The 24,928-nt window shown below is 32.2% G+C and overlaps 3 protein-coding genes across 9 annotated transcripts; all 3 read right to left on the reverse strand.

Annotated features, from left to right (window-relative positions):
• Nucleotides 1-271: 271 nt before the first annotated feature.
• On the reverse strand, nt 272-2,800 carry LOC133788588 (GATA transcription factor 11-like). The gene is made up of 3 exons (XM_062226111.1): nt 2,564-2,800; nt 1,723-1,983; nt 272-1,157 (listed from the first exon to the last, which is right to left on the reverse strand). The coding sequence occupies exons 2-3, from the start codon at nt 1,966-1,968 to the stop codon at nt 405-407; spliced, it is 999 nt and encodes a 332-aa protein (XP_062082095.1). The 5' UTR covers nt 1,969-1,983; nt 2,564-2,800; the 3' UTR covers nt 272-404.
• A 3,054-nt stretch (nt 2,801-5,854) lies between these two features.
• On the reverse strand, nt 5,855-12,262 carry LOC133788589 (protein-tyrosine sulfotransferase). Of its 3 annotated transcripts, XM_062226112.1 has the most exons (14): nt 11,903-12,262; nt 11,566-11,614; nt 11,294-11,359; nt 10,768-10,945; nt 10,608-10,679; nt 10,085-10,373; nt 9,605-9,745; nt 8,810-8,914; nt 8,472-8,619; nt 8,011-8,063; nt 7,860-7,928; nt 7,632-7,751; nt 6,849-6,983; nt 5,855-6,113 (listed from the first exon to the last, which is right to left on the reverse strand). In XM_062226112.1, coding segments are annotated over exons 2-14 (1,518 nt in total). In that variant the 5' UTR covers nt 11,567-11,614; nt 11,903-12,262; the 3' UTR covers nt 5,855-5,972. The 3 variants fall into 3 exon arrangements, with proteins under 3 accessions (XP_062082096.1, XP_062082098.1, XP_062082097.1); XM_062226114.1 differs by lacking the exon at nt 11,566-11,614 and having other exon boundaries at nt 11,899-12,262; XM_062226113.1 differs by lacking the exon at nt 11,566-11,614 and having other exon boundaries at nt 11,903-12,260.
• Nucleotides 12,263-13,769: 1,507 nt separating this feature from the next.
• Nucleotides 13,770-22,446, reverse strand: LOC133788590 (protein ENHANCED DISEASE RESISTANCE 2-like). Of its 5 annotated transcripts, none has more exons than XM_062226118.1 (22): nt 22,030-22,165; nt 21,365-21,540; nt 21,170-21,244; nt 21,000-21,053; nt 20,815-20,880; nt 20,671-20,732; nt 20,327-20,454; nt 20,182-20,228; nt 19,951-20,048; nt 18,757-18,852; nt 18,591-18,655; nt 18,432-18,503; nt 18,051-18,197; nt 17,619-17,926; nt 16,874-16,937; nt 16,591-16,766; nt 16,143-16,244; nt 15,958-16,008; nt 15,730-15,873; nt 14,867-14,962; nt 14,289-14,390; nt 13,770-14,194 (listed from the first exon to the last, which is right to left on the reverse strand). In XM_062226118.1, exons 2-22 carry the CDS (start codon nt 21,515-21,517, stop codon nt 14,102-14,104), a joined length of 2,199 nt encoding a protein of 732 aa, XP_062082102.1. In that variant the 5' UTR covers nt 21,518-21,540; nt 22,030-22,165; the 3' UTR covers nt 13,770-14,101. The 5 variants fall into 5 exon arrangements, with proteins under 5 accessions (XP_062082102.1, XP_062082100.1, XP_062082101.1 ...); XM_062226116.1 differs by having other exon boundaries at nt 21,152-21,244; XM_062226117.1 differs by lacking the exon at nt 21,365-21,540 and having other exon boundaries at nt 22,030-22,444.
• Nucleotides 22,447-24,928: the final 2,482 nt, after the last annotated feature.

Genomic DNA, 24,928 nt, shown 5'->3' on the forward strand with positions numbered 1-24,928 from the left:
AAATTTGAGATTTTTTAAATGAACATGCTTATTAATTTATTATTAGTTTATAAAAAAATTATCATATTATCAACAATTTTTTAATTACAATAATTTTCTATACAAGTTATACATGTGCAAGGGGAATTTCATCCATTTGTCTCCTGTTATAGTCTAGTCATTCATTTTTTTAGTTCTTATTTATTTATATCAACATAATGTATCTTTTTTTTTCATTTTTTTGAAAATGAAGTAATAGCAGAGATGAACTGAGTTAAGTGAAGAAGACCAATTGCTGCGAAAGAAGGCAAATAAACCCTAGCTTTCATTAATAAACTACTACTAGATAAAGAGAATTATGAAACAAACCAAGCACAGACTAACAAGAAAGATCCTACCATAAAGACCGTTCTTTTAATATATAATTAAACAAATACATGTCTAACTGAATTTCCTGGTTGAGAACAACAATAAAGCTCAACACTAGCCCTACTGCTGTTCTTGGTACCCTGGTTACCCTTGTTTCTCATCTCTATAACCTTCTTATGAGAGTTGGAATGCACCGATGGAATGAAAGTAGGGCTCGCTGCAGGGCGGTACTCTGGAAAGAGGCGGCCAGACCTATATCGAACCCCACAAGCATTGCAGAGGGTCTTCGGTCCCAATGGTCCTTCCCTCCATTGTGGGGTATTCGTCACCTCACAGTGCGTGCATTTCTTGGTTGTGTTCTGTTCCTGCGAGTTGAAGTTTTTCGTCTCAGTACCTGGTATGTTGAATGCAATCTTCCCCTTCCTGACTGGTTTTTTCACAGACTGTTTAAACATTTTGCCATCATCAACAGTCCCTGAATCTGATTCAAGACAAAGACTTTCAAATGAAGAGGAAGTTGATGAAAGAAAAGACAGTGAGCGTAGTTTGTTGACATTTGAGGAACGTGTACGCTTGCTTCTGGCACGCTTCTTTGGGACTATAAATTTTTTGTCAACCGGCATTTGGTTTTCAGTGAAACAAGAGCTGGTGCTCTCAAGGATAGAAACTGGACTGGAGGTTTTGAAGAGTCGCACGTTTTTCACATCAGAAGAGTCATGGCTGAGGAGTTTGCCTCCAGCACTAGAAGTCTTAATAGTACTCTCAGCAGCAGCACTCGGGATTTGCTTTAGTCGACAAGCTTTCTCATACTGAATAGCAGAGAACAAAACAGTTCAAAATATCAGAAAAATCAAAGATGTTAAGCTGTTTTTGCAACTACATTATAATTATTACTAGTCTCAGCCCACAATAATAAATTAAGCACTTGGGTGACACATAGTCAACAGCTATCGTAACAATTATTAATTAAAATCAAAACCAGCAAACAAAAAAACATCATCTTACTTCATCAAAATTGATATTTGGTATATAAAGTAACCATCACAAAAAAAAAAAATTGTTATTCATTTTATTCTTTCATAATTTTGTTGCCCTACTTGACTAAGGTATAAAATTTTAGTGACAAATAAAATATAACATTTAATAATCTGTTGTTATTGACCAAATAAAAACTATTACAAAAGAAAAGAAAACAGTAGTAAGATATGCATTCACTTAAAACAAGATGGTATATAATAAGAGAAATCATACACTGCACTTTTTGATACTTTTTAGTAAGAATAAGCACAATTTTCATTAAATGGTACATGAATCAAAAATCAAAACAATGGTGTAAGATTAAGTTTGAGGTGAAATAATGAAATAAAAACTCACCGAGGTAGGAAGAATTTTATTTGGTTTAGAACAATCATTTTGGTATACTCCAACTAACCCGTTTGTAAAACCCACACAATAATCGAGTGGGAGATCAGGCAATGGAATATCATTCCAGTCATCTTTATCAATATCCTGTTCAACATCTTCTAGTGGAAAATTAAGCATTTCAAAAATGTCCTTAGGTAGGTCCTTAGGTCCATCAAAATCCTTAGGTCCTTCATCACAATCCAACTTCTTAAACATCTCAATTGATATACTCTGCCAAATTACAACAATACAAAGCAACATCATGTGATATGATTTTGTATCAATCTCAAAACTCATGCCAAAAACAGAGTTATGGCACTGTCTATATACACATACATATATAAGTTGCTATAAAATTTCAGTTATTTAAGCGTTTTCAATTTCAATTTCAAATTTAAATATTTCTATTATTATTTTTTTCAGAAATGAAAATTATTCATTGAAAAAATATCTATTATTTTTTAATTCTTTATATTTACATAAAATAAAAAATCCATAAAAGGACTGAAAGATCTTCACAAAACTGCAAATAATCTCCGTACGTATTGGAAAATCTTTTTTCTTAAATCTTATAAGCTTAACTAACATAATATTAAAAAAATTAAAAAAAATCAAAAGAAAATCCCCAAAATATCATACAAAGTACCGAATAAAATTCAATATTTTTTTTTTATTTTGTTCAGATTATATGTATCCATAGAACGAAAACAATGGCACCATTTTCCTACAATATTCCTAATTTATCTCCAACAAAACTTTAAAAAAATTTGAAGTAAGATAAGACATGAAAGGTCGTAGAGGAAGAGCGAACCTCCAATGGCGGAGAAACAAAATCCCACAATTCAGAAGAAGGGCAGCATTGGGAAGTCCGGCATTGCCATGAGAGTGTAACGTAAGCAGAGATCGGAGGTGTAGAGGCGGAGCTTACAGCGTATTGTCAGAAGAAGTGCAGTAGTAGTAGAAGAAGGAGATGAAGATGAAGATGGGATTGTTCGTTCTCTTGTCCAAATTGGATTTTAGGTTTTCATTCTTACACCCATTTTGTTACTCTATAGAAACCTCACATACTTTACTGTGAGCCTCCTTTCTTATCACCGTTGCTTTGTTTTTTTTTATTATTTATAGAATATTTGATGTGATATTTTTATATATATATGTACATCTATGATTGAAATCATTACATGTAATAATTAACAGTAATTTTTGTTGGATAAGCGAGATTTTAGGAATAATTAGTGTAATTAATTTTCTATATAATAAATAATAATATACAAAAATAGATATATATATATATATGATGAAATATAATTTAATTCTAAATTATTTATAGGTCTCTTTTAAGAAAATTGATTTTCTTATTTCAAAAATAAATAATACTATATTTATTATGCATTGCATATTTTGGTGTTATTGCCCCAGAGATTTTTTTTCTTATAACAGAAACTCGATTATAATACTTTTATTTTCATAAATTATTTTTATTCATATAAAATCAGTGACAATAAATATTAAATATAATATTCTATATAAAAAAAAATTATATCTATCCTTATCCGAGAAAGAAAAATTACAAACCAATTCTATATTTTTATATTATGTCAATATCTTTCCACGAAACAAATTTAGTAAATGATATATTAAAATAATTAAATAATTATATTAAAAAATTAATTGTAACATTTTTTATAATAAATAATAATATTTTTTATTATGGTAATTTGAATAATCTCAACTACTTAAACTAGTTCCAAACAACGTAATATACAATTTGTGAGAATACTAGTTCATAAGAAGACAATTATTAATTAATATGCACATAAAAAAGAGAGATTGTGGTTACTACTTTTTTTCTTCTTTCCAAAAACAACTAAAACTTAAAAAGAAAGAATAAATAAATATTCAAGAGTAAATAGTGGGGCGCCTCTTTTATTCTTATGGGTAAGGATGTCTTTGGTTTTAGAATGTATCAAAAAAAAAATTATATAATGGTGTACATTATAATCATTCCATTAATTTTTTGAAAAAATTTGAGTAATTTATATATTAAAAATAATATTCAAATAATTAATTACAGACATATATATATATACACATATATAAAATTAAGTATGTATGTAACTGATTCTTTGAAATTTGTTTTCAATACAATAAATTATTTAGAATTTTTAAAAAATTAGCAGAATATATACAATAATTATATTGTATGCCGTTACATAAAAAAAAAATGATAATTTTTTTATATGTCCAATCCAACTAATTGGAGCAAAAATAAAGCCCCGCCGTAAAACTCCTCAAAAAAAAAAAAATAACTACACATAAAGAAAAATAGCTGTGGAACATCGTTTCTATTTTTTTTCCCAATAAAAGAGAAAAAGTCATCTTTTTTATTTTCTAACTTTTGGCTTCTAAAATAAAAAAAACATACACAAAACAAACTAGGTAGTCATTCGGATTTGCATTAACCCAAAAACTAAGCAGGATTGTAGAATTTAAGATATAAAATGACAGTATTTGAGTATCTTCGCATAAAAGAATATTCATGAAGATATTAACAAAATGTGTACAAAAAAAAAAACCCATTATTTATAAACGAAATAACTTGTAAAGTAATAAAACTTTTCAAATTATAACATTTAACATCAAGAATATAAATTTTCCTAAAAAAAAATATGTATATATATTGGACAATTTTTCTGTAGGGCTTTATTTTAAGCCATATCGGTAGGGCTCTCAGTGTTTTTCGACATGTGAACAGTTTTCGGCGCGACTTTTTTTTATAACCGTGTATATTGTAGTTATTTAGAGCATCCTGCAAATTATCAGAAAATTTCGAATAGTTTACAGTACCGAAAACTAGGTTCAAACATGTTGTTTTCCATGTGCATAAAAAAAATTAGTCACGCGTACAACAACACGTTTGAACCTAATTTTCGGTACTGTAATGCTCTAAATAACTACAATATACACAGTCATAAAAAAAAATCAATCCAAAAATTATTCACGAATTGTAAACACTAAGAAACCTACCAGTTCTCTATAAATATATATATACCCCAACCTGGTCAAACTTCTTTTAAGTCAGCAAATGCAACATTAGGTAACATGTTCACATTTGACAAGAAATATTACTTTAGTTCTTAGATCTTGTAATAGGGACAGATCTGGTCCTTTAGCAGAAAGGCCTTAAAAATAATAATTAATATGTTCAGATACAAACATTTCATAGTAATAAAAATAGTTACACATCAATTTCATAAAGATAATAGAAATCTGTTGTTGCATAATAATAATAATTTTCTCATTCTAAGCCAAATTGGCACCTGTGAAGTCTTAATTTGAAGTCCATGAAAAAATTTCTTTTAAAGAAAAAAAGACGAAAAGGAGCCGTATTATTCTTTTTCACCACTCTTCTGTTATATTCCCATAAATACAAAGTACAATATCTCATATCTGGTGATGGGACCCCTGTGCACATGGTGAAAATAATGGCAACAAATTCCACTTCTGTAGTCTTTTCAATGCCTCAAAATATCATAATATTTGGTTTCTCTTACCCGACAAGGCTCACCAGAATGGCCTTATTCTACGCTGCCTCACCACCAATTTGGCTACACCTGCACGCTAGCTAGCTAGCTAGCTCTAATGCCCCTATTTATTTATACTATATATATAAATATTCATTTATATATTACACAATTTCAACCCATATGAGTGCCAGATTCTGCTTTCTCAGATCCAAAATATGCAAGAAATAACATTACTTCTCCACTCAAAATAAACCACCTCAGCTATTCTTCCACAAAGGGTGTCCTTATCGAGTAGTAACTTGATCGTCTCGTCCATCTCAATTCTCAAGGACATGCTGATAATGGAGAGGGTGGGTCTCACCACATTATTCAACAAGGGTCAAATGTATTTTAGTGTTTTGGAACATCAAATGTGGCACTAGATTTCTCACTTCTGATCATTTTCCCAATGAAATTTCAAATTAAATGCAGGGTATTACATGCCTAAGAAACCGCCAAAATTTCCACCAATTAGATAAGTCCACATATTGAAATTAAGCTTTTAAGCAAGAGAGACAAGGCAGAAGATGCGAGTCTACCACCAAAAATCCCAATTTATATAAACTGGCATCCGATACAAAAATGTGGGTTCTTTTTCTTTCACCTGTTTCCTAAATTTTTTTAAGGTAAATAGTAATTACAGCACACGATGAATCATATCTTGAGTTTCAACGTTCTTCGTCGAGCATTTACAAGTATAAAGGTGATAAGAAGTGAGACAACAATTGTGCCTACTGAAAGAAGCTTCCAACCCGAGATGGTATATGAATTGTTGAACAAGCTTTCTAATCCCTCCTGCAATTTGGATTTCACAAAAGAATTTTAAGAAACAATTTAAGCATGCTGCTTCTTTGAAGCAATCAAGATGATGTCCACAAAAGGACAATTGTCTTCTTCAGCTTTTCCCCTTGAACAAGAAGAAACTTAAAACTACCACATGTCCTCTAGATATTAGACCAAAAAAACGATTTGAGAGTTGACTTATCGAACTTCGGACCACTCACAGACACTCGTCCAATCCAACCACTTGAGATAGACACAAGTGGCATTAACATGACTGGGTGTTTAAAACATGCCATGAGACCAAAAATAACACTTTATATACACAAGAAAATAGTAATGTATACCAATTAAGCACGTAGAATAGAACTACATAGATTAGCTTCTCCAAGCAGGCCAAAAGAAAGAGAGTGGGGTAAATAGAGAAATACATTATCATATGCACCCTATATTGGTTTACAATGCATGATGATCAATACATAAAAAAGTAACCATATATTGGTTTAATCTTTCAGTTATATGACCACCTCAATACTAAAATGGATATGAAACACTTCTGAATCATAATATGCCAGTAATGTCTTCTGAGACCACAACTTCAACAGAGAATAGATTATGGATTGCATGTTACTAATCTTCTGGAACAGAAACATATTTAAATAGGAATAACACAACACATTTCACCCAAGAAAGATGAATTCTAAGCACCATAAAAGCAACTCAAAAAAAAATCTTGGCGTGGAGACTTACCATTCCAACAAAATTCTGCATTGTGCGTCTGTGCTGCTTTGCAAAAAGGCCCTGGGCATATTTGTAGAGTTCCAGATCAAGGTGATTAAGTGACCTTATCTGTTGAAGGACCACAGCAGAGATGTGTTGGCGTGCCTGTTGAATATTTTGAAGTTTGGAATATAAATCAAAGGGGATAAACATTAGTTATGCAAATTCAATGAACCAAAACTAATTAAGTAAATGTTGTAGTTAGGAGTATAGTATACAAGGCAAAAGTATGCAATGGAAACAATGACTGTTTACTCTAATTATTACTAAGGTGCTCCAATTTTGACCATTGGATCTTTCTTCATCTAATGGTGCAATTTTGGTTTAAGCTTAATGTATAATTTTGCCCATTGAACCTAACAAACCACCTACAATGTTTTTCACAAAACTAAACATAAATTAACATCATATTGAACATCGGACCATAATGTCTAACATGTAAAAGCAATAAGTACTCAATCATAAGAAATAATATGGGCTAAACTGAACATACAACCACGTAAACCACATGGAAATTGAAAATCTATAACACAGAATTCAGCATTGCTGCCAGCAATAAGTTCACTTCTCGAACAATGCCATTCTTATACTAAATCAACTTAAGATTTAATTGTATCAAACCAAGGAAGAATAATCCCAATAATTGAATGGGACCAGTACCCCATTCATATAAAAATACAAAGATAAATGTGCAAACATATATAATAGATTGTGGAAAATGTTATCAAACATTTTGGCTGGCATTTAAAATACCTCCTTGGTGAAGTTTGCTGGTGCGATTCTCTTCAAAGAAGAAGTGCGTCGTTGTGTCTGGGACTTGCGTAAACTAGATATGCATACTTCATAAGAATCCATGAGTTCTCCCACAGTCATCTAATATGAAGTTAGATAGGGTCAAAACTCTATTTTTCAAAGGTAAAAGAGCAGATCTCATTAGATTATGTCTATGTGAAAAGCTTAAAATCATATAAAGTGGCTTACATTCTCATTTACAGCTTCATCAATTTCAGGTGAAGCAATTTCACTTCTATTTTGATTTGAAGTGCTGTTCTGTCGTGCAAGCAAAAAGCAGTGAGGAAGTTGTAGAGATATTACCAAATTTTCATTTACAATGAGAAAGTTCATTGATTACCTGATCAATATTATTATTATTGGACTTGGACTCCGAAGTCAAAGAGCTCCATTCTGTAGAAGTATAAACTCCATAAACTTAAATAGTGTTTTATTCAATAGACTTAACATCATTTTAAGCATCTACCCTACTTAATACTGGAAATAAAGCATTGACATGTCACTTCAAATATTTAATTAAAATTTCTCTGATTTTATTTTTTCAAAATATTTGTTTCAGCTTTTTTATTCTGTTTTATTAGTCCATTTATTTTAGCAGACCTTCATATTTAAATTCAAATCTCTCTGATTTTAGCAGATCTAGCAGACCTTTGTATTTTTCAATATATTTCGAATAAACACAAAATCAGAGCAGTGTCTCCTTTTCAACTCAAGCTCCAGCTTTCAAACATATTCAAATGTTGCAATTGCTACATACAAAAGGTTGATTAACATAGCAAATACAGTGTTCACTACACCAACCTGATTTCTTGCCAGCACTTCCCTTTGTTTTTGAACTTGATGCTCTGAGCTGGGAAATCACTTGCGAACCAACTACATTTGCAAACATGGTTGCAGATTCTCTGTGTTCTTCAGTAAGACCAACATATAACATATCATCTAATCTTTTCTGCAAGATTTAGCAAATTTCCATCATGACAATTTATCAACCAGGAGATGAGAAAGACATGTACTGACAAATTTTTCATTACTTTACAATTAAGCCAGCTGTCTAACACTAAGACTACTTTTTAATAACAGGTATTTGATGGTAGATAATCCACTACAAAATTCCTGTGCAGAATACATTAATTTATCACCTTTGCTACTTGAAGCACATGATGACCAAGAGCCTTGTACTTTTGCACACAATGGCGCACAAAATGTGATTCTGGAGTATAGGAGTTGTTTGTCAAACCTGCAACCTTTAAGGTAAGTGGTCAGGTATTGAGCCTCAATGAACACCAGACTGATAAAAGATTATACAGAAATGTAAAAAAAAAAAAAAACAGTGATTCTAGTCCACTTGAGAGCTTTTATGAAGTACTTCCATGTTACATGCCCAAACATAATATTTTTTTTAAAAAGGCGAAAAGGTAAAACAGCAAGGGTAAATACCAAACTCGCCCATGTTTTTATTTATTTTATCCTAATAGAATTAATTCTTCAAATGAGATATTGATACAATATTGAGCCAATGCAAATAGTTACCCTTCATTACAAACAAAGTATTATGCAACTTCTCGTTAAATATATTACATGCATGGACATTTAATGTAAAGGCATTGTGTTAACCGCTTGTCCCCCCTAAAAAAATCATGATACCATATAAAAGCATGGGCTATCTACCTGAAATGTTGCTACATTGTGAAATGAACTATGTCATGAACAAGAACAATAGGATCGTGAATGTACTCATGCAATGGTATAATGAGATATTGATACAATATTAAGCAAGTGGAAATAGTTACCTTCAGTACAAACAAAGAATTATGCAACTTTGCTGTAACTATACTACATACATGGACATATAACATAATGGCATTGTGTTAACCCCTGGTCCCACCCAAAATAAAATAAAATCATGATGCTGTATAAAAACATGGGCTATCTACCTGAAATGTTGCTCCATTGTGAACTATGTCATGAGCAATAGGATCATGAATGTACTCATGCAATGGCATAGCAATCTCCGGCGTGTCATATGGGTCACTGCTCATGATGTCATTTAAGCCCCTATGCTTTCTAGTATCTCTCTGTTCATATATATACACACACACATTAGTATATCCAACCTGCGGGTAAGAAGGCAGCATCTCAAGATATATATATATATATATCTTAAAAAAAGATCTAAGAAAGATATGACTACCATTGGCGGTTGCCCAACAAGAATTCTTTTTCATATTGCTACCATTTATCAGACATAGATAAACTAAACCCAAAAACCAAGTAAACCAAGTATGATTTAAAAAAAATTATGGCTCCTTCTGTCAAGGGAAATACTAAACATAATAGAAATCCGCGTGCACACATATATATGAATAAAAATCAAAAGAAGATACACCAAACAGCAGAAAAAAAAGCAAACATACACGAGCAAAAAGGTCTTCCCTCATCCATGGAACCAAATATTTCCAGGGCCATATATCCAGTGTGCTTACACCAGTTGTTTTAGCACGCAATCGTTTAGCCATTTGTGTTGCAGAAGTTAAATTAGGATGCACCAAAAACCTAGCTGCTACTTCTATTGAAAATTCATAAGTACTAAAGACACGGTCAACTGGATCCCTGAGTATTGTCACTACTGACGTGCTCTGCTTTGGAAGCTTGGATACCATGCTGTAGTCATCATGAGTAACCAGCAACCTGCATTTGCGCTTTCTGCAAATGAAGAAAATTACTACCAAGTACAATTCCAAACCAAAAGTTTAGCAAGATAGTGGAGTAAAATTATATAAACTAATCCAATTACCTCAAAAAGCAGCAGGTGTGTGCTAATAAAAGGAAAAATCGTCATTTTGAAATCAACAAGATGTAACAATGCTGACAATATTATATTCAATCAATGTCTAGCATTAATGCACAGAGAGAGAGGGAGAGAGAGAGAGATGTTACCTTGGATCAAATCGCAGTTTATCATAAGATCGGGGGCACTCCAAAGAGTTAGGATACAACTTTCTCAAAAAACTGCATCAAAAGATTACAGTCAGATGCATAAATGAGTGCATGTACCAATGCCAAGTGTGCTAATTGTATATTGAAAATATGGAAATACCAATGAAAATATGTCCGTCCTCCTGTTCTAGGGACGTGCAGGAAGAACAGCAAATCCCTTAATGTGTGTTTGTCTGCTTTGATTTCTTCTTCAAGAGAAGAAAAAGCCCATTCCTGGACAACTCTTTCGCAATGCTCAAAATCATCCTTAAGAGAAGAGGCGCTCGCTAATACACAGACTGAGGAAGAGGTAGTGTTAAGAAAACAAAAACACAAGATGATTCCCATAATTGTACAAAAAAGTTGAAAGAAATTAATAACAATAATAAAAATAAAAATAAATGAATTGTGGCAATTTTGGAAAAGTACTGTCATCTTGATGTTCATCTTGAACAGTTTTTTTGAAATAGTAGAAAATGCAAGCATAAAACAAAAGAGCTACAAAAGGGTGTAAAAATGCATCTTTATTACAAAATTTCAATAAAACAAAATGCTTCAAATAAAACAAGAGTTGCTCTTCACACATATCACAAGGAACATAAAAAAAGCAAGAACTATGGGGAATTCAATAAAAGATAATACCATACCCAATCCAAGAAATAACAGCAGCAAGGAGAACTTCTGAGCAGGATCCATATAGACGCTATTCCTCACTGACATATTAGAACATGGATGTTAAGATTACAAACCAAAATGTATATACACATATCTGCATACAGAGACATAGAAATATTCCACGATTTTAATATATATATATACATATATATATGGAGAGAGAGAGAGAGGGAGGGAGAGACTTATAGAGATATTTATTTCTAAAAAATAAATAAAAGCCAACAAGAAATTTAGAAAAAATAACTTGAAATGATGAGAAGAAGCTCCACCACTCTCCAAAGTTCAAACCATCCCTAAGAAAAAAAATCCCAAAAAAAAAAAATTCATTTTGGGTATTAGCAGAGAAAAAGCATTTATGGGAGTGTCAACTATCATATCAACGTCTTCAATGGTCAATTCCAGGAAGAAGTTTCCTTTTCGAAGTTACAACCATCAACGAGGAGTGAAATAAAATCAACAAAAACAACTTCAACCCACCACATATTTTGTTGAATCATTCAATTTTCAATCAATCGAGAGAGAGAGAAAGGAACCGGTGGATAAAGAAAAGAGCCGAAACGAAATTCATTGGAGTTACCTACCCGAGTATCGATTATGGTAATCTCGTGCTCATAAATTCCGTTTCCTTCACCACGATTAATGAGGCGGAGGGACCCCACCTTTCAGAGTCGCCTGGAGATCTTCGAATGGGAGAGTGGGAAGGGCTTAAATATCCACCCCGCTCTCCCTAAAAAAAAAAAAAATCTGAACAACCAAGCAGAAAAGAGCCCCTAATTGAATTGGGTATCCAGCCCGCTCTCTATTTTTTTAAAAAAAAAAAAATCTGAGCAAGGAAACAAAAAAGAGCCTCTAATTGAATTGAATTGAATATGGGAGAAAATAGAAAGTTTAAGGTAAATGATTAATTTTCCTGGGAAAAACGACCGTACGACAACAACAGCTCTCCTGACTCCTTTCCTCTCCAAATTCTGGTTTACTATTTTGACGGGTGGAGTCATGAAACGACGTCGTTTCCACTCTAGTAGTTCGTGTGCAAGTGGCGGGTAGAGAAGAAGAAGTGTGCTGTGCAGAATGTAGTTAGTTAAAATTAATTATGTGATTGCCACAAAAAGAAAGAAAAAATGTGATTATTCGTTTCATAATCACTCCACCAATAGGGGTAAATTGGTAAAAAGGGTGTCTAGTTAGGAAGGAAGCAAGACAAGTTCTTGGGAATTTGGTTTTGCATTTTACAAAGCTACTTTTCGTCTCAAGAGTCAAGACTCACAACCCAACCCAACCAGTTTTTTTTAGTTTTTATATTTTAAATGTTGCTCTCAAAATTGTAAGAAATAAAATAATAGAAATAAACAGATGACCTGACTTCTGTCTTTTTGTCTCCTCCAGTATTGCAACTCGTAGAGCAGAAGTAAGATTAAGTTTTTTTGAAAATGTGATATAAAAAATAATGATGTGTAATTCTTAAGTCTATTTTAATAATGTAGCGTAGCCAGTAACCAGTAACCAGTAACCAGTAACCAGTAACCAGTAACCAGTAACTAGTAACTAGTTTTAGTGATTAGTGCAATCAAATTTGTGATGTGTTATGAATACGTGTAATTGTATATATTACACATCAACATGAACTCGTATAAATGAGTTAGGTGCAACACAACATCAACATGTGTAAAGTTTATTTACATCTTATATTCTGTTATAGTATAATTGAACTGAGCATCAATTTTTGTCTAAGAATATAATATAGTATTCCAATAAAAATGTAGTGTATTAAAATGGGTTTGATTCATATGAGGAAATTTATGTGCAAATTTCGAGTAGCCAAAATTGTTGTGTATTAAAATTGAGACTAAGAAGGAGGGAGCAGAGCTTGGGAATGCCAATGGCAATGGTGGCGCCTTCTGGTTTCGATGGCTTGCTTGTCAACAATAATGTATGGGTGAATGTGACTTTGAAAAACCCTGCAATTCTCATAAGCCCAAATAACATTTTTAACCCTGCCTGTATTGCTCTTTCTCTCTCCTATTAAAAAAATTGCTTTTGGTGCGACACAGGTCACCTTTTTTTAATGTATTTTTTCTTGTTCCACTAAAACACTTAACTATTGTTATCTTTATAGTAGAAGAATCATATGTGCAACATAACATTATTGATGCATACATATGATTACACCTTTCTAGTATAACATTAGCAATATAATTTAGGATGAGAGGAGATGAGTGGCAAACAAGTGTAAAGCTCTTTCTACCACTTTCTCCAATTCACTTCATTTCATTTGTTCCCATACTGGACACCCACTGTCTGTCCACTCACTGTTTCATCTCATATACTCCTTTATTATTCAATTTTTTTTTAATTATTACTATTAATTTATATCACAAAACCCATTTGAGTATGAGTAGAGCAGTTCACTTTTGACATTTGTAATAATGATATATCTATAATTCGGAATGAAAAAAAAAAACACTAGTGGCATTTGGAAAATGTCATCTTTACAAAGGTTGATTGTTCTATCCCAAACCCAATAATATTTATCTACAGCCACCGTAAATTCCTTCCAATTTCAATATATGAATAAAAGAATGACCTTACTACTGCTGCAACTATGGTTGCAGAGCACAAAATGTTCATCCTCATAAGATGTCAATCTATACATGTGAATGTGATGACCACCACCAAAAAGCTAGGGGTGAGTCTCATGTATTGGGAGATAAATTCACTCTTTCAATGCGTATGATGAATTGGGATATTATCTATGTTTTCCTTCAAGTTTTGGGATATTGTCATTGATTCACTAGAACTGCCTTCGATGCGTCCAGATGATTAAGGCGGCAGGTTCCAAGAAGATACTCCGGGAGCTCCTCCGTTGTGTTAGCCTGAGGAAGGAAAGATTGACATTATTACACAAGTGTCACTAAGATATTCAACATGTCACATTATCTTGGTGAAAAAAGTTGAGGTTTGTTCTACCTGTACAAGAAATGCCATCTCAATAACCAGATTGTTAAGGTACCCAAGAACAAGACTAACCACACCCCTGGCAACCGTCGATGATCCAATATCGATCCCAAGCTGGATGTAGCCATATTGTTCAGGATTAGCATGGATAACAACACAATTATGTTTCACAACTCCATTTTACTTCCCTATTATAGTTTTATTTATAGACTTACATCACATGTGTTTCCTCCAGTCATTTAATGACAACACAATGCTCTATGCTAAGTTTACTTCTATGAGTTTTCTACATCAATTGTTATGGACCCATATAATATTAATCAATTTACTACTACCAATATAGTAAAGTAAAAAAAAAAACTTAGTAGTTCAAGCTATCTCTTAATTCCTGTTGATGCTTGTACATGTTGAATAAAGCATAGCTTTGATAAAAGCCAGTCTCTGTCTTTGTTGAACTACCCATAGACATTTGTAGAAGCATCATCATCTTATACATGATGATGGAAAAATAAGTGAACTCTTATGGGAACACAAATCCGTTACAAACGAAACTTCATAAAAATAAAGCACGGTTATTTTTTATTACATACCTCCAAGTAGTTTTTCCCATGGAAATAGTTCATTTCAAGAGCTTGACCAATGAGGCATGCCTTCTTTCCCACACTTTGCTTAACGATCCATGAACCCTGAAAAAAAGAAAAGAAAATCAACTTTATTATCATGCACCTAGCATGACAGCAGTTTCAAACTTGTTACCATGCACCTTGCATGACGAGAAAGAGTTTTCATGCGGAGATTTCAGAAAAAAGAAAAAATAAAATCACAGTTAGCGGTTTCAAAGAAGACAAATCTAAAAGCAACTTCTCAGTTCTTAAATATTCACAATTCCTGACTATAGGATAGGCAACAGTTTCCATTTACTGTATCTGCAAAGAACTTTATTTATTTTATGTTATTTGTTGAAGAACATTAGATAGAAGATAATTATTCAGATATTGATCTGAACACAGAAATATATATTCTAATATTTTTTTGGTAACATATGTTTTATCCTTTTCTACTTGACCTATGCATATAATGGAGTGTGATTGTGTTCTGCCTGATCAGTTGCCAATTAACAAATATTAATTTCCTTCTAAAACAAGAATAAGTCACCTGAAAACTACTAAAAAAGACATTTTCTATTCAGTAAATCTAAGCATCATTATTGTGGTACTGCGTGTATAATTGATTCCAAAGAGACAAGTTTTCTATGTGTGTGCACCTATGTGAGATAGAGAGGTCCAAACAGAGTAAATTAATAAAAAATAAAAAACTTTACTCATTATGTTTGTATATTTTAACAAGAAATGAAAACACAAAATCACTGGCAGCTCACAAACATGGTAATTTCATCCAATTCAGACTTTTCACTCTATCTCGATGGACCACAACAAGCATTACATGTACCAACCTTGGATATATATGGTATGAGCTTAAACCTCGAATTTCTATATGCATCATCCCCCTTGACAAAGCTCTCTAGCAAGGGTGAATCTTCTAACGGAGTATTCATCATATAGTAAAGCGCTAGGCTATAAGTCGTTGAGCCAGGGACCTAATGGATAGGAAATAATTTTGGGCAATCACTATAATGAAAGAAAATATTTGTAGTACAAACACAAAAGGAACAGGATTTTACCTGTATGTTCACAATGAAGAAGAATTCTGACCCACCTTGTGCGGCATATTTCTGCAGAAGAGAATTTGTAAGAGTTAAATGATTATTGTGCCTATGAGTACCTTAAAAAATTTAATACATGATAAGAATTGCATCAACAACAAACTTTAACATGCAACTATAAAATGGAAATAACAAATAAAAACCTGAACAATGCTTTCAGCACGCCCTCCAAGATCGTCTTCACGCTTGTCAGATTTTAACCAATCAGCAGCAACCATTTGCATTAAGGTGCCCTTCGCCTTAACCTAGAAAATGAAAAGCATATGTATAAAAAATTATATAACATTCACAAGGAAGAAAAATATAAACTATGGTACAGAGGAGAGAAGATTCTTTATCAACACACATTGTGTTCACATTTTAATAATCATTCACCCTTTATAAAATATAAACTAAACATCACTATGAGTATCACCTTCGCCTTCACTTCCTACCTTTTACTATCAAAAAGGAAATGAAAAACAATTTTACAAAAAGTAATAATAAATAAATTTTAAAAGATGGTCATGAACACAAAATGCACAAACAAAAATTATCTTGAGACTGCTTGCCTTGATAGTTTAGTTCCAATTAAACTATTGCAATTCTTACCTTCTGACGGTCTTCCAAATAACTCTTTCCACGAATAAGGAAAGTAGAGGGATCTGTTGTTGTCCAGCTGCAAGGCAAAGTACAAGTTGGATCTTTTGGAAGAGTTGACCCATAACAGCAGGGGATACTATCTTCCATTGCCATCTCTTGCAAGTCTATATACCCCCTCTTCTGAACTGGAGCATGTGAAAAGAAGCCATCATTTATACCAATATACCATATACGATGAAAAAAACACTATTTGCCAATGAATGCTAATAGCGATATTGACAGAGAAACTGACCTGCAAGATCATGTAATTTTTTCACAAAACCAGCAGCAGTTGATAACTTTGGAGGACGTGCATCCTGAAAATCACAATGTCATTAAAGCCCAATGAGAAAAGCATAAGAGAAATAGATCTTAATGTTTGCTCAAATCAAAGAGGATAAAACTAGAGCATAGAACGGGGTGAAAATGCCATATAGCAATCATGTGCAGCACAAATATGTCATGAAAAAAACTAATGCCCAGAGGCAACCTGGCAGAACAAAAGGTGCATTAAATCCCAAACACATTAGAGCCTCATTGAACTTAATAATCAATTATAAGTTTAGTCCACAAATAATCATTTGAAATCATGTACTCGTACACATAATATTATCATGTTAAACCAACTTCAAAATCACTACAAACACAATCATAGCTGATCTTCTGCTAAATAAATACACCACACACAATGCACTGTTGAAATTTAAAAGAACAGCTGCAAGAGATAAAATATATATGCATGTATTTATCTGGATCTAGAAAGCATTTTGGTCTTTTACTGCTTCCCCATTACTTAAGCTTAAAAGAAATAATTTCAAATTCAGCGACTTTTTAAACTTTTTTTTTTACTTATATTTAAGGTTTTCCTAGAAGACTTGGTTCATTTCGTGCAAGTTTCTGGATCGATCACCTTATATGGCCATTCAAGATCCTTCAATTGCAAATCTAAACCTCCTTTCTAGTAATGGTAGTGAAACAGTACATGTAGCTGCTCTTACCTGCGAATGCATCTCTGGAACAAAACCAGGCACCCAATCAGTTTCTGATTGATCATAATCTGAGGGTTCTGGAACATCAAAAAATTCATCAGCGGCATCATTCAGGCTAACAAGGCTAGCATGTTCTGATGGTGCTTTATCTACTTCTTCAGCTATATTTCCCTTGTTGCTTCCTTCCCTAGTCATTGTTTGAACGTCAAATCTGTTGTCCATCTCATTTTGACACGACCCATTATTCATTGTCAACTCTCCAGATGAAAATTCAGAAGAAGAATATCCTTGTTTAGCTTTAAATAACTCTCGCAATGCTGTAATTTGAAAAAATAAATAGTGGAAAATCATTTCCAATTCAATAAATAAATTCCATAAGATATGGGGCATTTGCTGTTACTTACACTGCAGTGTAAAATTCTCTAATAGCTGAAAACTTACCAGCAACTCTCCCAAGCATTTGGATGGTTATGGATCTAGCTGAAGAGCTCCGTAAATATGATTTCCAGAATTTCCAATCAATAGCAAGCATGTGCTTCACAACTGATTGTTTCCCTTGATTCACGGGTGATATAACATATCCTCCACCTAAAAAAGTGTTAGGTATGAAACCATGTCAATACAAGCAACAGAAAACAAAATCTCTGTAACATTGTAGAGACATAAATGTTCATTCTTGTTCATCGCCACTTTGCAATTCAGTAAAATTACCACGTACAACATCACTTATAATAGAAAGAAAAAAACAAAACCACAATGATGGAAACAATAATTTGTGGGAAATATTTTATTATATAGTTTCAACTTCTAAGCGTACATTACTTTTAAGGCAGGCACGGACATAGCCTTTTTGAGGGGGGCACTTGTTGTGATAGACAGAATGATAGAGAATAACTGTGACAAGAAAAACCAAGACATAAATTTCTGTATCAATATAATAAGACTGGTCAAAATGCAAATATTTCCTCAAAATGATATTACCATAAGTCCCATCATCTTCCCTCCTCCAATAACGCCGCAATAATAGATCTCTCCGTTGCATTCCCCTTCAAAATTTGAGAAAGTGATGAATAATGAGAAGAGATATACTCATTAAAGAAGACTAAACTTAGAAATTAGATCATGTACAATAAACTGTGGGACTGACCATGGTAACCAATCACTATACAACTGCTTGTGAATAATATCAGTATGACCATCAAGGTGCTCAACCACACTGCCCTTGTGAAAACAGAAGTCCCACCTACAAGTCAATATGAAAAGTTAACTTTCAGCAAGAATCAAACTTTCCACTTATATATGAATAAGCTTGAAGCGTTAACAAAGTACTACTGCAGAGATGATACGATAGAGAAAGAATCAAGTAGAGCTCTCCACACAATTTATATAAATATATATATATAAAAAAAAAAAATTGGACCAGATATCCCCCTATCTTCCCTCCTTCCTGCACTGCATGAGCAAGTATTACCTAGAAAGATTACAGTTCAAAGGGCATTGTAACCAGATTTTCCAACAGATTTATCTTTTTCTTAATACTACTGGTTTCTAAATTCAAACTGTCCTTTTCAATCAGAAATTTAGCAAGATACTGGTTAGACATTATATACAATATTGCTTCCGCAGGAAACTTTTTTTCTTTCAGTCACTCAGAATAGGAGCTTGGGTTACATGCATAAATAAATGAAATATAGTACTCAATCTTTGTTAAACAAAGGAATGTATAATATCCAAGTCGAATTCACACAATTTTCATTCACTATTTAGGTGCCTTGTTCCTCGGTATTTTATCTACAGAACTCATGGTCCATTTATACAATTTATTACATCAAAACTTCTATACATTTTTTTTTGTTTGTTTTTTTATTGATAAACATGTATATATAAAATAAGCAGTTACATCTATAAGACGTTTTAGTGTGGTATGATTCCTAGAAAATTCAGCAGATACATGATAGGCCACCCTTGACCTATGTGTACGCTAGGAGGGGCAAAAGGAATGACAGGTCAGCAGGTAGTTAGAGGGGATTGGGGTACCGTGTATGGGGGAACATGATAGAGTAGATGAGCCTTAGTATAAAGGGAGAGGAATATGTGTATTGGTGTGTCTTTTGGAGCAGTAAGAACTTTCTTGTATTGGAGAGAATCCCAGCTCTCGAATTCTGGGTATTTCAATGAAAAGGCAGCAGAGGAATTCAACATTCTGAATTCCAGTTTTTAATTCTGAAACTAATTACTACAATTAACTTACCAATACATAGTTGACAACTTCAAGTTGGGACTAAATAATGAGTAGAAAATAGCAAAAATAATTGTTAAAAGGTGTGCTCAGCAAACTTACTGTGATCTCGAGGGACCAAGAGACATAAGTGTTTGAAAGATGGCTTCTGAAGTTCCATCAACAACACCCACAGCCATTATAGCAGGATGATCGTCCCACTGCTCAAGAGAGGACCATGGATGATATAAATTTCTTTAGAACCCAATGAATGGGGAACAAACATACCATTTACATATAAAGCATAAATAAATATATATTTAAAAAAACTTAAATACCAAGTTATCAACCAACCTTTCCATGAGAGTCTCTATCCTTTGCTTCTTTAAACAATCGTAAACCTGAGAATAAAAAAAATAAAATAAAAAAAGAAGTTCATAGACCTGCAAACCATTGAATTTGGACAAAGCTTCAGCTGCGTCCAACAGCTCATTCTCACCATTTTGACATCCAAAAATTGTCCATGGAGAAGGCGCAATAACATCGGATGTCATAGGATCTGTATGTGTAGAGCATATAGTCCAGTCTATCACATTAATGGGACTTGTCTTGCTAGGTCCACCCAATCTATGTGCAGAAAATGTTTTTTTGATGTCAAAAGATTATTAGGAATATCATTGTCAATATATCACATCACAACTTGAAACTAATACATTCACTGGGTAGCACATCAACTTCACCAAGAAATTTGAATAAAATCATATCAAGCAATTTCGTGAAATAAGAAAGGAATAGTGAGTTACAGGTGTGTTAAACAAGAATAGTGGACAAGAAGCTATACACCTAAATGATTGCCATCTTCTCTTTGAACAGTTCAAAACATCATCTACTAGTTCTGGACCACCCTGCATATATGTTTTATAGTTAAGCATTCGTATTAAGCTTTATCAAATTTTCTATAGAGTAAGAAAACTGATCAGCATAAACCTTTAAAGCTGCTTCTTGGAATGAATGAATCCACCTCGCTGCTTCTTCGGGACAACTTGCTCCCAACTATGAAATAAATAATCCATTACTCAAAACATTAACAAAACTTATTGTCAAGCAATAACCATCATTAACAATAATATTAAACACATAAATAACACACTTTTTCCCAAAATGTACAGTACCTTAAGTTGGTCGTTGTGATTGGAGGTATTGGACAGAGTGAATATGAAGAAGACCTGAAAGTGGTATTAAGAATTGGTTCTTACCAACAAACTAGTGATATTAACTAAATTAGGAAGCTAAGCAAATAGATAAATCACCAGTAAAGAAATACATTATATGAAGCCCATACTTTTCTATGAATGCTCTCCCGACCATTGTCCATGACACGAATGCAAGAATCAATAATAGCACTTTTAACAGGTTCCTGAAAATATAAAATATCATAAATTCGTATAACATACACACTGTATGTTAAAAAACAGAGTAAAAAATATAGATAAAGGCTACATCTTAATTCAAAGCAAATATAAATTAAGACACTAACTGAGCCTCCAAAGTCTCCTCGTGCCATAACTTTACCACTCCATAGATTGATTGCGAAAGAGAGATTGTAACAAAATGCAAGATCATCCTCAAGAAAAAATAAGAGCTTTTTCAGTAGAGAAGACGTAATTGGAAGATGAGTACTTCCAAACATCTCAAACGATAACACATGGGTACCTGTCACGTAATAATGCCTATACTATGTACATAAAAACATAGCTAAATACGCCAAGTTTTATATACATATAAAACATTGGCAAACACAAATACCACAGACGTGAAACAATTTTAATTGAAACAAGCTTGACCATAGCTGAATCCCAAACTTGATCTTCCACTTAAATTGAACCTAAATAGAAAATAGAATTTTCAAACACAGAAGCTAAGAAAGTGACTACATTGATCATCAGCACTTCAACAAGAAAATTCCACCACTCAATAATGACATCTTTCTATCCCACACAACCGTTTTCAAATTCAACACCATGAAAACAATCACAGAGAAGCTTAGAATCCAAAATGAAACTAATACAATAAGAAGCAATACAGATATTCAGTGTTGAACACCCAACTCATCGTTAAAAAACCGAAAATTCAAACACAAAACCAACATAACTCGAAACAAACAAGAAGAATATAAAAAAAAGAATTGAGCCAAAGACAAACCTCATCATTTGAAGAGGGAACTGACTTGAAACTTCTGAGATGGTGATCTTCAAGAACAAAGTACCGTTTCCTTGAGTACTGTAACCCGAACCGATTTGACCGAATGAGATACAACCAACCCTCCATTCTTCCATCAGTTAGAGAAGAACCCATTTCGATAAATCCCAAATTTTTAGCAAATCAAACGACTTATAATTGAATTAAATATTTTATATATATAATATCAAAAATCCATGCAAGAATACAGAGAAGGGGATCCTTTTCTGGGTAAAGCTCAGCTAGTTTCAGAAGCAGAGCCGTTACGGAGGATTCCGAAGATGAAGACGGTGAGTCTCTGAAACCGGCTAAGGAATACAGAGAATCACTGCTTTCGCTCTTGGAATTGCACAAAGTTTATGTTAATTTTTCTCTCTGTTAAAACCAACCGAAGAATAGTTGCTTATAAGAGACAAAGATTGCCAGGGAAATAATTCATCCCTAAATTACTAAATTGCCCCTGCTTTGCTTTAACTTAATCACTTTATTTTTTGCTCTTTTCTTTTCCATGGCGGACAAATTCTCGATTGTCTCCCACTTTTCCTTTTTCTTTTTTATTTATATATATATATATAATTAGTGAATTTTTTATTTGTTTTTATTAATTTCTGTTATGTTTCAATTTCTTTTCAATAATGTGTAGACAGATTTATTAATTTAGGAATATAATTAAGTTACTACTTTCTTATTGAATGAGCCTACTAATAGTCTAAAACTTTTGATGGAATGTTTTATCCGACAATAGATTGATTGAATTTATATGGGTACTTACTTAGATCCTGAATTTATTATTAATAAAAACTTATTTTGAGCATTTTGCTATTCTAATTTCCAAAATACTGTTGTAAGGAATATTAAGGGTGCTTTTAAAAAGCCATTTTATAATTAGATTAGTCTAATTTATTTAATTATTATATTTGATATATTTGTCTAATCAAATAATTACATAATAATAATAATATAATTTGAGGAAATTAAAGTATCTTGATTACATTTTTTAATTTTCATAATTAAGTGTAATTATACCGTATAATTTCTAAATATTATCAATTTTAAACATTATTTATTATCCAATATTATTTTATCTATAATTACCGACTATCTTCCAAACATATAACCACATAATATCCAAACACCTCTTATATAGATTGTAATTATTACCTTAGTAATTATAGGGGAAATCTCCTATAAGGGTTTCACTTTAAGCCCTATTGGTGGGGCTCTCAGCGTTCTCGACCCGTAAACAGTTTTCGGTGTAATTTTTGTCATGACCACAATTTTTTTTTCATAATGGTGTCCATTGTATATCCAACCTCTTGCAAGTTTTTGAAAAATTCTGAATAATTAAAGTACCGAAAACAAAGTTCAAAAAATTTGTTGTACTTGTGCTTTTATTTTTTATTATTATTATCATTATTATACGCTTTGCATGATTTTTTTTTATAAAAAATCTAAATTATGTATATGGAAATTTATGTTTTGTGTAAGACTTATTTTTGGTGATTATCTGTTTGAACCCTTTAGTTTTAAAAATTAACTTTTAGAACTCGTGTTTTGTCAAAAGGTTAAATATAAGATTGGATAGATCGAATATTTGAACATTGTATTTTGGCCGATTACCCGTTCTGACCCTTTATTTTTAAAATTTAACATTTGGATCATATATTTATTCAAAAGGTTAAAAATTCTTTATAAAAATTAAATTATATATAATTTATGTTTTTTGTAAGGATTTACATCATTCTGAACCTTGTATTTTGGCCGATTACCCGTTGGGACCTTTATTTTTAAAAATTAACCTGTGGACCTCAAGTTTTGTCAAAATGTTAAAAATAGGAATAGATAGATCGGTTATCTGAACACAATACTTTGGCCGATTAGATAGATCGGGCATTTTAGATCGAATAACTAGTAATAATAACCAAGAAATATTATCTCTAAATGAAGTAGTAGATATTAATGAATCCTATGATAGATTTACACAAAAAACATTAGTATTAAATAATGCCCGACAGTTATACTATACTGGAAGATGGCAGCCTAATAGATGCCGAAATAATGGCAATCGAATATTCTTTAGATGCTTTCAATCTTTATTTAATTAATAAAAAATAATTTACTATTAGAACAGATTGTCAAGCAATAGTAAGCTTCTATGAAAAAATGAGGCAAAATAATAAAAAATTAATGACTAATAGATGGACAAAATTCATTAATAATTTTATTATTAAAGGAAATTCTTTCTTCTATTACTAAATTTCTATTAATTTTATTTACTTGACTGATTTCTCCTATATTAGTTTGATATAAATTATTAATACACTTAATGCACATTTCTTCAAAACAGTTACTACATTTTGCTCTTTTATTATAGCTGGGGTAGAATTTACAATTACTACATGCTCTTCCTAAGTTTTTATTAATTTTTAATAATATAAAATTAATTTATGAAAACAGATACAAACAATATAATTAAAAAGTATTGCTTACTTGATAACAATAGTAAAGATTCTTCTAATAACTGTCATACTTATCATATTTCTAGTAAAGATTGTGAGATAAATAAGTTAGCTAAATCTCAAAATCTTATACAAGATAAGATCTCCTCAATTTTTAATTTCCTAACCTGTTTTACTAGCTGATCTATGTCAGTTTCATATTTATTATTTTTTTGTGGTTCTTGTCTATTTATTCTTTCACTTATTTTATCTATTTTTTCATGCAATTTTATTAATAATTCAATTATAGTATTAAGTTGATGGTTTCTAGTTTTATCTTAACCAGATGTAGCAGAAGAACTAAAACCTTCTAAATTTCTATTATCATCAAAATCTTTAACTAGATTATTTGCAACAATATAATC

This window comes from Humulus lupulus, chromosome 7, assembly GCF_963169125.1.
Source record: "Humulus lupulus chromosome 7, drHumLupu1.1, whole genome shotgun sequence".
Lineage (NCBI taxonomy): Eukaryota > Viridiplantae > Streptophyta > Magnoliopsida > Rosales > Cannabaceae > Humulus > Humulus lupulus.

Excerpts from the sequence above, each read along its gene's own strand:
- LOC133788589 (XM_062226112.1), bottom strand. Across the intron at positions 8,064-8,471 it reads AAGTGCTGGCAAGAAATCAG|AATGGAGCTCTTTGACTTCG; the intron begins GTTGGTGTAGTG and ends ATACTTCTACAG. Across the intron at positions 7,752-7,859 it reads ATGAAGCTGTAAATGAGAAT|ATGACTGTGGGAGAACTCAT; the intron begins GTAAGCCACTTT and ends ACTTCATATTAG.
- LOC133788588 (XM_062226111.1), bottom strand. The coding sequence starts at position 1,968 with ATGTTTAAGAAGTTGGATTGTGATGAAGGACCTAAGGATTTTGATGGA. Across the intron at positions 1,158-1,722 it reads ATAAAATTCTTCCTACCTCG|TATGAGAAAGCTTGTCGACT; the intron begins GTGAGTTTTTAT and ends TCTGCTATTCAG.
- LOC133788590 (XM_062226115.1), bottom strand. The coding sequence starts at position 22,182 with ATGGGTTCTTCTCTAACTGATGGAAGAATGGAGGGTTGGTTGTATCTC. Across the intron at positions 20,733-20,814 it reads TCCAAGAAGCAGCTTTAAAG|GGTGGTCCAGAACTAGTAGA; the intron begins GTTTATGCTGAT and ends ACATATATGCAG. Across the intron at positions 18,853-19,950 it reads CTTGGTCCCTCGAGATCACA|GTGGGACTTCTGTTTTCACA; the intron begins GTAAGTTTGCTG and ends ATTGACTTGTAG.